The 13,395-nt window shown below is 42.1% G+C and overlaps 1 protein-coding gene across 50 annotated transcripts in view; it reads left to right on the top strand.

Moving 5' to 3' along the window:
- The window catches only part of CELF4 (CUGBP Elav-like family member 4), a 694,695-nt gene that overhangs the window by 551,396 nt on the left and 129,904 nt on the right, over positions 1-13,395 (top strand). For 10 of the 50 annotated variants that reach the window (XM_086480452.1, XM_086480430.1, XM_086480456.1 and 7 more), the window contains exon 4: positions 12,344-12,352. The exons of the other annotated variants lie outside the window; for them this stretch is intronic. In XM_086480452.1, the coding sequence (XP_086336578.1) occupies positions 12,344-12,352 (9 nt within the window). The remainder of the gene's footprint in view (positions 1-12,343; positions 12,353-13,395) is intronic. 50 annotated transcript variants of the gene reach the window in all.

The raw sequence follows: 13,395 nt of genomic DNA, 5'->3' as shown, positions 1-13,395 counted from the left end.
AAGAAGAGACATGGACAAAACCATATCTTAACTCTTGACCTCTCTGCTGGGACTGACAAAAAGGATGATAATATGCTGGGCAAGTTTTGGCAACACTATTCCTCTGAAAGTTAAATGGCGTCACAGGTATGCAAGCCTAGCGCCATCTTTGGGTTAACACAAGTTCTCCATTACGCCAGTGCTTTGTACTACCTAGTCCAAGCACTAGGTGCTCTATCAGGGAACAGAGTTGTGCAGTCTTGGTCCCTGAGCTTCCCCACACTGAGGCAGTCTGAGAACTCAGCAGATCCCTCTACCCTGAACTGTTATCATGTTTTTCTAATAAACTAGGCAACATAATGGAAAATATGCTTCTAGGTGGCATAAAAGTGCCTCTGAAAGATACATTCTTCCTTGAACAGTTTGTTAAGGCTGCTATAGATCCAGTCCAGCTATCCTGAAATCATCAGTGCTGCTTCAGATTTACATCAGCGTAACTCCCAGCAGCACTTGGTCTTGTCATGGGAGATGAAATTCAGGATGGGCTTCAAAATAGTGTATGGGTAGCCTAGAAAGCCTTAGAAAGGATGGATTTGGTCAGGCTGACAAAATTGTCTGTGCCTGTATCTTACCTGTAATACCTGGAAAACAAATACATTTCAGAGGGAAGCTGTGGTTTTAAATTCATTACTATATTTTCCAGCATTCCCTGACAGGAGATGAACAGCTCTTTTTATTTTTGAGTAAAAGTGGTGGAGACAGGTGACTTTGGGGCAGTGAAAAAGCTAGGAGGAGAGGTCCAATACATCTTTTCATGGTGAGAGCATTGTGTGGTTTGCTCCCGCGAATCACTCTTCTGGTTCAGGAAGTCCCAGCTTGCAAGGTACGACCTTTGCTGCAGTCACACTCCAACTCACAGGAGGTCTGCTCCAGCAAGATACTTCTTTTTTTCCTTCCCCCAAAATCACTTAGTGAAAACCCCATGAGAAACCACAGTGAAAGCTGCTGAACTGCCCAGTGCTTTGCTATGCAGGCACCTTAAAGTCTTTCTTTTCAGCTCAAAGTGAGACTTCTTAGTTACCTAAATCTAAAAAGGTCTTAAAAATTTTTTCTTCCCCTCCCTGTCCATTTGCATTTTTGTGGGCTCAAAAAAGGAGCACTGCTCTGTCTCAGAGCTTTGCCATTAGTTAATTACAACCCACTGCCCAGCACTGTAGTCTTTCTAGCATAGGTCTGTTTTCTGTAAGTGGAGATTAATAGGCAAATCCTGTCTCAGTTAGGCTCTTTTCTTTGGCTTCCTTTCCTTCAGTCTTTAATGTTATTTTCTGTAATAGATGTTTTAAATTATTTGGGAACTTGGTAAATTAGCTTCATTTCTAGTGCCACTTAAAATAACTAAATAAATGTGCTTAACGTTGCTTAAGAAAGAGCTAGACCGTATCTTCCCAAACTGACAGTGCTAAGCTCTGTGAAACTCAGATGAGCTCCTGTTCTAGTTAATGACAGAGCTGGGGTTTCTAGATACAGATTTTTTCGAATAATAGTTATGATACCCTACATTTGCCTAGTCCTTTCCACTCCAGCATTCCCCATAGCACATTCCAAATGTCTTGTCAACCTCCAAAGCACAGATTCTTTATTCTTATTCAGCTAAATCTTTCTTCCCTGCCACGGGCTTTTGCTTGAGTTAGGACTTCAAACCATGCTCCTATGTACATTCTGGTTTTGCTTTATAAGGTACTCAGAGGCAATTTCCCTGGGATGAAATACATCAGCTGTTTCAGCAAGGGAAAGCCACATATCTGCCAAGGGGTCTTGTCTCCAGCTGCTATAAGTCAATGGAGATGCTCCACTGGGCAGAAGAGGAATCCCTTAAACATGACGTGAAGAACAAAGCAGGGAAGCCTTTGCAGTCTGCATAGTAAGGGCATTTTCGTGTTACTTTTTTTTGTTTTCCCCTGGCCAACAAGCCACCTGCCTAGCAGACCAGCCAAAAGGCCCAAGGGGATTTATGTGTTTCAATTTGGACAGTATCTTCCACCTTGGCTAGAGCTTGTAGGAAAGCTTTCACAATTTTTATTAATTTTTTTCCTTCTCAAAAGCCTGTGTTCCAATTAGAAACTGCAGAAATATCCTAGCAGAAATTCTTGCAAGCGTAAACTTGGCTCAATTTTATCTCCCTGTTCACAGCCTGAGAAACGGTGTCACTCAGTCTTTTCCTCTCCCTCAGCCAGCTTAAGACCCTTTGTTTAAGGGCAAGTGTCCTCCAAGGAGAGAACGCAAAACCCAAGAAGCCTAATGAGCAGTATTTGGCTGTTTGCAGAGCAACGTCAGGCATCAATAGGATCTGCAAGGGGGAACAGGCAAGAGCTGTGCCGAAAGAAGCCTGCTCTCTGTCTCTCTCCAATGTCTCACTCCTCTCCCTCCTGCTTTCATGCACCTCTCAGCAAAGCCTCTTTTTTTAACACAAATTAATTGCTACTGCAGAAAGCACTGATGGAGACAGTTGACCCCCGTGTGAAAATCAGCTTCACTGGGATGGAAAGGGAATAAAAAGCCAAAAGCCTCAGAAGGGTGATCTTACACTGTGTCTGCCAGCAAGTCCCTGGGACAGCAGTTTTTGGCACATCCCTGTTGCACCAAAGGCCTGCACCAATTTGGAAAGGAGCGCAGGCTGTGCTGTACCCACATGTGCACAGTGAGCTGGTGAGATGTGACGCTGTGAGTGGAAGAACGAAATCAAATTCTGTTTCTTGTCTTCCTGTCGCTATCCTCACTCTCACAGACAACAAGAAAACCTTGTGACAGGTCCAATAGAAAAGCTTCCCTGAATTTTTTTTCAGGTGTTAAGATGGGCATCCTTTTCTGGAAATATCCCCCGAGTGGGTCTGTCCGTTGGCCCAATAAAAGATGTCACATTACCTGCCCTGTCGCCAGTTTCTTAAGGGTCAATACAGCTACAAACATTTCCTGCTGTCATGTCACCTCAAATTGTCACCCTGCTCAGCTCAGAAATGCAAATCACTGCAAACCCAAGTGCTGACCTGTCATTCCCCTGATATACTGGGGAGCAAATGACATGGACATCTGCATTCTTGTCTGCTTCTGCCTCTGCCACAGTTTGCTGCAGAGGGGAAAAAAAAATTAGATATATATCTTGTTTATAGCCCTCCTTCTAACCCTCCTTTCATCTTGCAGCTTGGGTGAATCTGGAGCCTCTCAGAAGCTCTCTGGTTACTAACTGAACTGAGCAAACTTCAGAGGGAATAAAAGGGGTCGTGCAGGATTTCAAGAGTTTCTCCACACCTTTACTGAACCAAAGCTCACCCCTCCCACTGTACCTTGGATCCTGGGTTTTGATGTAGCTTTGCACAGACAGCCAAGAAATTTAATCTCAGATTCAAAGTTTAGGGCATTTCTGAGGGTACAAGAAACCAGTAGAGGAACTTAAACACACAGACAGATAGATCCTTGTGTGGATAGAACTAGCTCACAGCTAGTGAAATAATACTTCTTACTGCCTGTGCTTCCCTTAAGTTTCCTTTGTGCTGCTGGGAATATGTAACATATTAGTTATGTTCTCATTAGTGTAGCTCGGAAATGTGTTTGTGTTCTCCATTTAGCTCAGCCTTTTTTATTTGGTCCTCTGTATCTCTACACTCACACTAAGCAGGCTCAAATCCTTCATTGTTGGGCAGAAACAGAGGACTTACAACTGTCTTTTGTAGAAGCACAGCTGTCCTGAACAAGAATCTCCATGCTGGGGAAGGGAATAAAAGGAGTAGGTATATGCTCCACTTGAGTATGTCTTTGCCCTCATTTGCCCTTTCCCATGTGCTGATGTGGTACTGTCTCAATGGGCTTTGGAAACTGGAGTAAGGGGACAAGTGATGAGAGCAGATGCCCAGTATGCTGAAAGCTAAGGAATGTATTTTTTTCATTATTATTTTCATTTTTTTTTTTTGCAACGAAGATTGGGTTGGGAATCTAGCAATGTTTGTTTCTAATTCAGGGCCTGACAGAAATGCTGGAGTCTGCTTTCTCTAAGACATAGCTTGACACTTCTGATCTGTTCACATCTCGTCAGCCAAGCAGAGTTACATCTGGCCAAGGCAGGACTGGGAGTGCTCCAGGGGGAGAAACACTGCTGCCACAGAAATCAGTGTTGGTGAATGACTGTACACCACTTCCCAGCACACTTCTCGAGAGCAGCACTGGGAACATTGCTAGGGTATAAAACAAAAGTCCTGGGTAGTGCTTCAAAGGCTTCTCTTTTCACATGTACAGTCTATAGTTTATGATCTGAGCTATACTCCAGCTTGGGTTATTGTGTTTTGCCAATCATAGGTGCAATGGGATCGAATATTTTTCTTTATTTTCCTGCAAAGCCATACAGAACTACAATACTTTTTAGCTCATCCCCTGATGCCCTGCCATAAAAGCAGCCACATTTTGAAAGAGGTGATAAACAGCTCCTCTGAGTAAGGGGCTACAGTCTGAAAGAAACAAAAAGTTCTGGAACTGTCTTGACCTATGTTATGTGTGAATGCAGCCACAAGGAACTTTTGCACCTCAGAAACCCTGCAAGCTTGATCCATGTGAGGAATGAATGTGTCTGTCTCCACTAACAAATATTTTGGTGTTTAGGAGTTTATTTTTGCTCCAAAGATGCTTACTCACAGCTCCATGCAGGCTGTCTGCAACCATGCAGGCTATAACATCATGCTACAAACACAGCGAAAGAGAGAAGCCAACACTGGAGGTCAGCAGGACAATGTGCCCCATTTCCTTCCCTTTTCCAAGCATTTGGCAGCCTCATATGCCATCTTAAATTTGCCTGTTGTTATTTAGAGACCAGTCTTTCTGGGTGCTCCAGTTTTTCCTGTGTAGTGAAAAAAACAGTGGGAAATTATGCCCAAGAGTAAGTCCCTCCTCTTAATGCAGAAGTGTTAGGACTGTCCCAGTCTTGCTCCTTCTGTGCCTGGTACAAAAAAACCTCACTATGAAGTATAAACTTCTTTCTCTCCAACATCAAGGTGGCAACTGCAAGGTCTAAGCATTTATTTATCAAAATCACTGTAGATATTTTCTTCACTGGGAGGCTCAGTACTTTAGGCTGAAATCATCCATCACAACTGGGGAAAGAAAAAAAAAAGGCTCTTCACCTTCATGGGTTTTCCCCCTCCCTTCATCTCACCTTATTCATGTTTGAATGGGCAGAAATTCATCTTTTTCTCAAAGATCCAGTTGGCTGCAACATGCTCTCTGCTTAAACAAGTCGCTTGCATCGGAAGCATTTTTCAGGCTCTCTGTCTCCCCCTCCCCGTCCCCCTGGGCCCCAACTGACATCTCCTCTCATTTTTATGTTTGACACCTCAAAAAACAGCTTAAACGAATAGCCCTTATTTGTAAAAGAAAAGCAACTTTTCTGAAAGACAAAACAGGCTTCTCACTAGGAGGTATTCAAACTCCTCAGAAAATGGTCTTTATTACCAGCTTTGGCAACGTGGACTGTGTACATGTGCGTATGTGTGTGTGTAGCTATTTTTGCACTCAGCATGTGTATGTTTGAGCATGTCTCCATGTTTGCATCTTGTGTAGTGTTTAATTTTACCTTTTCTTAAAGCTAATATGGAAAAGCAAACATGCAGCAAAGTTGCATGACAGACTGCTCTGCACCTCAGAGAGTGGGATGTCTCTTTTATGGTAACAGCTTCAAGATAGCTGCCAGCAGCTTCTCCTGTAGTGTCCATGAATGCACCTGTGTGCTTAGAGCAGGAGGCATTGGTTTCAGGACAGGTCACCCCAAATATGTTCAGATTGTCTGGCAAAACCACTCTGATCTAGGAAACATGAGTTTTTCTCAGCTTGCTTCAGTTATAGAGTGAGTGGAAACTGCTGAGGGATGTGGGTTTATGCTGACAAGCCCGATGGCGCGATGGGACCACCAAGGCTTCAGCTGTCTCTGCGGGGAGAGTGAGGCATAACAATGCCACTGTTTTTATTTCAACAGCCATGAAATGGGGCCTGTAGACTTGATCGGTTACGAAAGGTGATTGCATCCACATTTATTGCACTAGGAGGCAAATTATCACTCACCAAGGGAAAAAGAGAAGAAAAGGATTGACATCCTTCTCCCAGGGAACATAGGATGTGCATGCAGAAATGAGGCAATTGCAAAGCATCTCTGTTCCCACCTTTCTCTGTGTCTGCTTCTGTTTTGAAGGGTTAGTCAGCCTGGGGTGAGATTGTCTTCCTCATGGTTGTATTGGTCCTGGGGAAAGGCATCCTGGGAACCTCACAGCTTCTCTCGACAAACAAGTTCTTCCTTAAGAAGAACAAGTTCTTTCCTAAAGAAAGCTGTTTCTTTAAAGCTCTGGATAGAGCAGGGATGTTTTAATTCCCATAGATCCACATAAATAACTGTTATGCCTCCTCTTCCACACCCAATCCAGTATCCATGAGAGAGGTGCTGGGGCTGGAAAAGACCCACTGGGCTTTCTCATCCTGACAGAAGTTCCCTGTATCATCCCTTCATTCATTTACACAGCATAGTAAGGGTTCTGACAAGCTATTTGCATGTCAACAGAGACAGACAAATCAACCTATCTGAAGTAAAACACCAGGACTCTCCAAGACATTAAGAAGCAGCAACAAACCCACCTTCTCTATCTTTGATCTCAGATGATTACAAACAATGAAGCTTCCAACTTTGTAGAAAGCAGTTTTCATAGCTCCAGTGAAACAGCTCAGTGCCTAATTCCTTGGCACAACCTAAGGCCTGTATAACCATAAGTGTGTGGCCATTATAGATAACATGGCACTTTGGGGAAGGCTGCAATAGTTAACACCTTTTCCAGAGCCAAATTCCAATTTGAAGGGTCCATTATGCCTATCTATACACACATGTACACAACCACAGCAACTGGCTACGAAACCATGCTTTGCATCCTGCTCTAAAAACTCGGTTATGCTGGTGCAAAGCATTGCCACAACTCCCCCAGAAGGAACTCGGGTTTTAGGTAAGAGAGGTTAATCCTGAAAAAAGAATAGGGCATCCACTGGATAGATAGCAAAGAGCCCTCCATCTTTTTGGGATATAGATGTCTTCTCTGCTTTCCTCCAGCGCAATTCTGCACAAATTCATGTGATCCAAGCAGCCTGTATGGGGAACATCATATTAGATAGAGCTAATAATAAGAAGAAGAGGTGGAACCTCAGACATCCATATACTAATCGTTATCAAATGTATAGTCTTTAATGGGGCATTTCAGGGGATTTTACACTTTTCTTTGAGGCATTGATCTCTGCTGGATACGTAATGATGCTGGATCAGAAGGCCTGAAAGTCTTTGTGGTTTACATCTCTCTGCTTATATTTCTGCTAAAATGATATGAATCCCGTGAACATTAGAGAGTGCTCTCTAGAGCAAGTCTGTCTTTTTCTTTTTCTTTTTTTTTTTTTAATTTTGGGTGAACCCAAAATGTACTTTTTACATGAAATATACATTTCTGTTTAATGTGGGAGTTATTTAACCCATTTATGCCCTTTTAGAAATCAGGTCAAGCTTTAGACAAAAATTTAAATAACACTTTGAAACAAGAATTCACCAACAATTGCACTTTGACCCAGGATCAGACATTTGCTCCAAGAAGGGCAGTATTTTTAGTTAAGACTAGTCAGTGTTCCTTGATCTAAAATCACACATGATTTAAATTTTCACACAAAGTTCTCCTTTCTTGAATACAGTAACTGACAAAAAACCCCACAAATTCTCAGCCAGCTATGTGCCTTGTGTTTTCATATTTTATTAAAGTGCTCTTATTGTACGATGACTACTGAGAGGCAACTGAGTCATTCTTGACAATGTTCTCAGAAGGAGGTTTTCTCCCACATTTCAATGTTCTGGTAAACGATGCGCACGGAGGTGTGCTGGCTATTTTGCATGAAGATCTGAGGATATACGCAGCAATCATGGTGCATGCTTTACAATAACACAGTTTAATAACTTAATATTAGGATGTCATTTTCTATTGGTGTAATTCTTTGTGTGACCTTTAAGCGTGCAAGATTTCCACTCATCCAGATCAGCTGAGGATCTTGACTCTGAAACTGGTTTCATTTCTTGATCATTAAATTAGGAGCTTTCCAACCTGGATGCAACTTGTATATGCAGTATAAATAGATATTCATATAGGTCATCCGAGCTCTCTGACTTCAAAAGGTTCCTCACGCAAACAGCACTGTGAAATGCCCAAACTGCACTATGTAAATTCTGTAAACTGAGAGCAAATGTCTTTGTTACGTCCATGAGGAAGTGCAAGAAAATCCTATTTGCTGACGTCCAAAGGCTTTGTAAGGCAGAGCCCCCAGCCTGAAATCGCTTGATTTGTGGATCCTTGCGATTAAGTTGAAGTGAATGACATGCAAAGCTGGCAATTGAGATAAAGAATCACTTCAGGCCAGGGAATGGAGGCAGCTAAGATCTGAAAACAAAGACTGTTAATCTCACGCTCATCATCTTTAAACAGCGCACGTTAAAAGAGCAGGTACGACTCAGCTGATGCCTTCAGATTACTGGACGGGATGTTGTCTTTTGTCTCATTTTGATCCAGATGCTGACAACTCTCCCTCCCCTCCTTTCCTCCCCCATTTCCATCCCCTCAGGCGGAACATCTCATCCCAGCAGAGTCTCTGCCTCAGCCCCGCTCACCGGCTCACAGGCAGGAGACAAATCCTATCCACATCACGGAAAGTTTTCTCACAGTTCCCAGCCTCTCCCAGGAGTGCCGCTTGTTTGTCTTTCTGCCCGTTCATCCGCCTGAGCTCAGGGGGTCCTGTCCAGACAGCAGTTTGCAGACAAACATGACACCTTGCAGTAGGACATGTGGCTAATCTGTCTGTCAAAACCTGGAGACAGCCGCATAAAAACAAAGACATTTGTCCAACGTAGATGTGCAAAGGCTGGAGCTGAATCCCATTCCCAGAGTTAGGCAAGACAAGTCTTATTTCTGAGGGTCAAAGACCTGAAATTGTGTTGCAGTGTCATACTTCAGCATCCCTACCCAATACCCGGGATCTCAGAGTCCAGCATTTAGCATAGGTTGGCACAGGCGGTCCCAGAAGTCTGTGGACAACAAGTAGTGTCTTTGTGCAAATTAACACCACAGTAGGCTTTGGCAGCACCCAGCCACAGCAGGGTAATCGGCAAAGGGAGATGCATTTAAGCAGTATTGGAAACATTAGAAACATTCCAGGGCTGCAGCTTAAAAACTGCTCCAGGATTGCAAGTTCGGCATTTTAGGGATCAGTGGGAGATTTCTCTGGAGATTAAGAGCAATTGAAAAGATCGACTTCCTCTCTATAGAGAAGTTTTAATAAGGCTGAAAATAAAATGCTGTCTCCCTCAGCCTTCCTGGCAGAAGAGATCCAAAGAGCCCCCCTGTTGTTTCAATAATTCAAACTTCAGCTTTAGCCAGCCAAATAGGCCTGAAATTCACCTGCAAAAGTTCATGAGGCTAAGTGGAATTCAGAACAAACTCCTCTTGTTTCCAAACTCATGTATAATGCAGTGAGGAACTTTGCTCAAAACCAGCTCTGGCTTGCTGTTATATTTACGATGCTCCAAAAGAAAGAACAGGAGGCAAACTGATAACACAACATCGCAGGCAGCAGAGTGGGAGTGGAAGGAAAGAGCACAACCACCAACTTATTATAAATTGATATTCCTCTGTAACTGGGCAGCACCTAAATCTGCCTCTTATTCCTCCTCAAACTGAGATTGTGGCACTGTCCAAACAGAGAAGAGGTCCGCGTCCTCCAGCAGACAAAAAAATAAATAAATAAGGCAAGCACTGAAAGAAGAAGCAACACACTAAGTTGGGTTGTTTCATTAGCCAGTTGTAAGAAGAAGCTGAAGCCGAACATAAGCATTACAAGCCTATCATTTTCATTTGAAATAATTTTGTTTACACAGATGTAGACTCAAAGGTGTGTTGAAGTCAAGCTCTCCATCTGTCAATGCTGTCCGTCTGCTGGAGAGTCCTGGGGCTGGCTCTGGAGTGACCCAGTTACCCCTGGCAGAAGGCAATTGATGAATGTGCCCGTAGAGCACCACTGCCAGATGGTGTTGGGCTGGCAATGCCACTGGATGCCCGGACAAGGTGGAAATTTCAGCTTCACTAAGCTGTGTTGGTTTGTTTCACAAAGAGCGATTCAGATAGTCCAACATGTACTCCACTGCTTTTTTTCTGCCACAAACGTCATGCAGTAGAATGGAAGCAGGTCACATCTAAATTCACTTCTCTGTTGGCTAGCATGGGTGGCTCACCCTGTTTGTTTTAAAACCCTATCCTCAGATTGTAAATAGATTTCAGGAATCCTACAGCTATTGCCTATAGACACAATAGACATGTAAGTTTTAGGTAGCTGGTGTTACGTGAGCTAAATCCATGACAGGGTATTAGGAATCAGATTCTCACATCTATTTGGGTTATCACTATTTCACTGAGGAAATACATACTATGGTTATGTCTGATCATGAATTCCGGTGCTGATCTGAGATCTTTCTTCTTTTTTTCCTTCTCTTTAATTACCTCACTAACATGGTAAGATGTTTGTTGTTGTTTTCTTTCAAGTATAAGATTTTTTCAGTTTTCTGGGACTGGAGTAACTGAAGTGCAATGAGTGATTCATTTGAAATAGTAAGTATTTAACAACTAAATGGCACCCTTCTTTTCCAGATCCCTAGGTTCTTTCTAGCTCTATTCATATTACATATAATACAATACTCTCTCTATGTATACACTATACCATATATATGCTGGACAGTATATTTATTTATGTTTATCTTAGAAGTACAAAGTGAAATTAAAAGAAGGTAAATATAAAAAAATTGTCTCTGAAGACATTTGACAATACCAATATTAGGCTGACCCACGCAAATTTAATTACGTTCAATTGTATTTCTGTTTCATGATTTCACAACTTACTTTTTAATTCCACAATCGCATGGGGTTTTTTTGAGGGCTACTAAACTTGAGAGTACAACAAAGCCAAAGCCAAAGCTGGAATGAATCAACTTGGTGTGCTCATTCTGAAGAGCACAGGAACCTCAGGTTGTGCTGGAGACCCTCTCCCAAATAAAAACAACGACCACTTTGCAAAATTATATTATTATCGGTGCCTTGTAGGCTGCAGTACATCAGTGTAACAACTTCTGCAGGTCTAGGGACCATGATGAGCTGGATGAGCTTGGGAATACATTTGCCTCCTTTGCACCAAGCTGTTTGCTGCTACTTAAGGATGTGGCTGGGTGTTTTGAATGCTGACCGTACTTGCAGGTTTGTTAAGTGTATCAGGGAAAGGGAGTGAAAAACTGTACTTCATAATATATGGAAGCTAAAAACTGAAGACATATTGCAGAATTAGTTTTGCTGTAAACTTCTGAGAAGTAGGAATGTTGCATTTATGTTTCTTGATGAAACTCTGCTTCCTGCAATATTTGCTGCATTACAGTTAATGGAATTTATGAGAACAGCTTGTAATTCTCCAAAACTGCCTGGTGCGGTCATTTCAGCCCGCGCAATGTGAATTATGCAATAAGCCATCGCCTTAATTAAAACAAATCGCGTTTACTGTATCAGTCCATACTATAAATCATTCCCTAGGGCCCCTCTTCAAGGTTTGCGGTTGGCCTGTTCTTGAGAAATGTTGACAGCAGCCTCCATTACCAAAAACATTTTTGAGTATTTTGTTCTAATATCCTTCTCCAGGATATAGCCTTTGAGCTCACTGCCCTGATATACAAAACAAATCTTATCCAAAAAGCAAGAAGACAGAAATCACATGAAAAAGACAGAATACCTCATTTCCCTTTTCTCGCCTGGTTTGCAGTGTGCACTTCGGTAGACTGTGGCAGTGGAAGATGAAGTTTATTAATTGCAATAATGATGATAATAATAAAAGCCAAAAAAGGAAACCTGCAGACTAATTATTTTCATCCAAAGTTAGGAGGCACATGGGATTCCTCACACTCCCTACTATAATTAGACTGAACAACAAGACAACCAGATTATTAGTCCTTTGTGTAGCTCCAGTTTAATAAAGAGAATGACCATTGGGTATTTATATTCATTTGAGCTCAAAGCAGCTTAAAATGAAGTGTTAAATACAGCATATCATACTGCAGGATGAAGTAACTTGCCTTTTAAGGAGAAACTGTCATCTTATTTGTGACCTCTGATTTGGGAGGAAAGACTTTGCTTCATTCAGTTTGGATCAGCCTGCCGAGACCACTCAGCTCTGCCTAATATTTAAGCAAGTGTGTTTGCTCAGGTTTCATTGCATTGAAAATTAAAATAAGGTAGTTGTAGTTATGTACTTGCTCAAAAGGGGTATAGTGCAGAGTTCCCTGAATTAGAATATTAGACTTAATGTGGCTATTTCTGGGTTTAGTTGTATTAGAGATATACTATTGCAGGTCTGGAGGAGATGCTATTTAAGACAGTCCTGCACAGGTTAAAATTCACAGGGGAATCCTAACAGAAGGCTAATGCAAATTTTAAAAGCTCAAGGAAGCCTTCATAGCCCCTTTTGCAGGAGTTGCTTAATTCTTGCTAATTTTAAGGATCCTGTAGGTGGAGCTGCTTTTGTAAAATTTATGAGGGAAGTGAACCATTTATATCTAAAACTGTTTGGCAACTCCACTTACTTTGAAATTGCTGAAACCTCATCATGAACAACCGGGTCATTGAACATAAAATCAGACCCTAGAGCCTGATTGGAAAGCCATTAAAGCCAATGAAAAGGGACCCACTGGCTGGAGCCAACATTGGAGCAGATCCATGGAGAATAATCTAAACTGAATCCGTCTCCATATTTATTTTCCTCCTGATATATGCCTAAAAGAAACCCAGGTAGATTTGCAGTGGCCATAATATCTACCTATTTGTTGTGAAGATTATTCCACTTTACATCAAAGCAGATGTCCATCTTGCCCAGAAGCCTCACTCTGACAGTGTTTTGCTCTTCAGATGAAAGCCTCTGTCACATAGGCAAGCAAACATATCCAAAGAACAGGTTTAAGCACTGAGAAGAAAGCAAGACAATATTCATTTTCTTTCCCTGAGAAGGAAAGTAGACACAATTGGAAGCAGCATATGCCCAGACTGTGACTACTGTTCTTCAGTCAAAATAAAGTCTGAAAATAATTGGCATCAACAAGGATTATCAAGGACCAGCTGGAACACACACGTACTGAAAAGTGAGCAAATACCTTCAGAACAGTGGATGCCTTAGTTGCATTTGCCTAGGTACTTGTTGAGTGGCTATGACTATTTGGCTTATAAATTCAAAAGGTGTTTATTGATGCTGTAGTAAGGGCCTACTGCACAAAGCTCAGGAAACCCAAAATGC

Source organism: Leptosomus discolor, chromosome Z (genome assembly GCF_034619465.1).
Source record: "Leptosomus discolor isolate bLepDis1 chromosome Z, bLepDis1.hap2, whole genome shotgun sequence".
NCBI lineage: Eukaryota > Metazoa > Chordata > Aves > Leptosomiformes > Leptosomidae > Leptosomus > Leptosomus discolor.
Note: the sequence above shows the minus strand (reverse complement) of the source record. Positions and strands in the feature narration are given on the sequence as shown.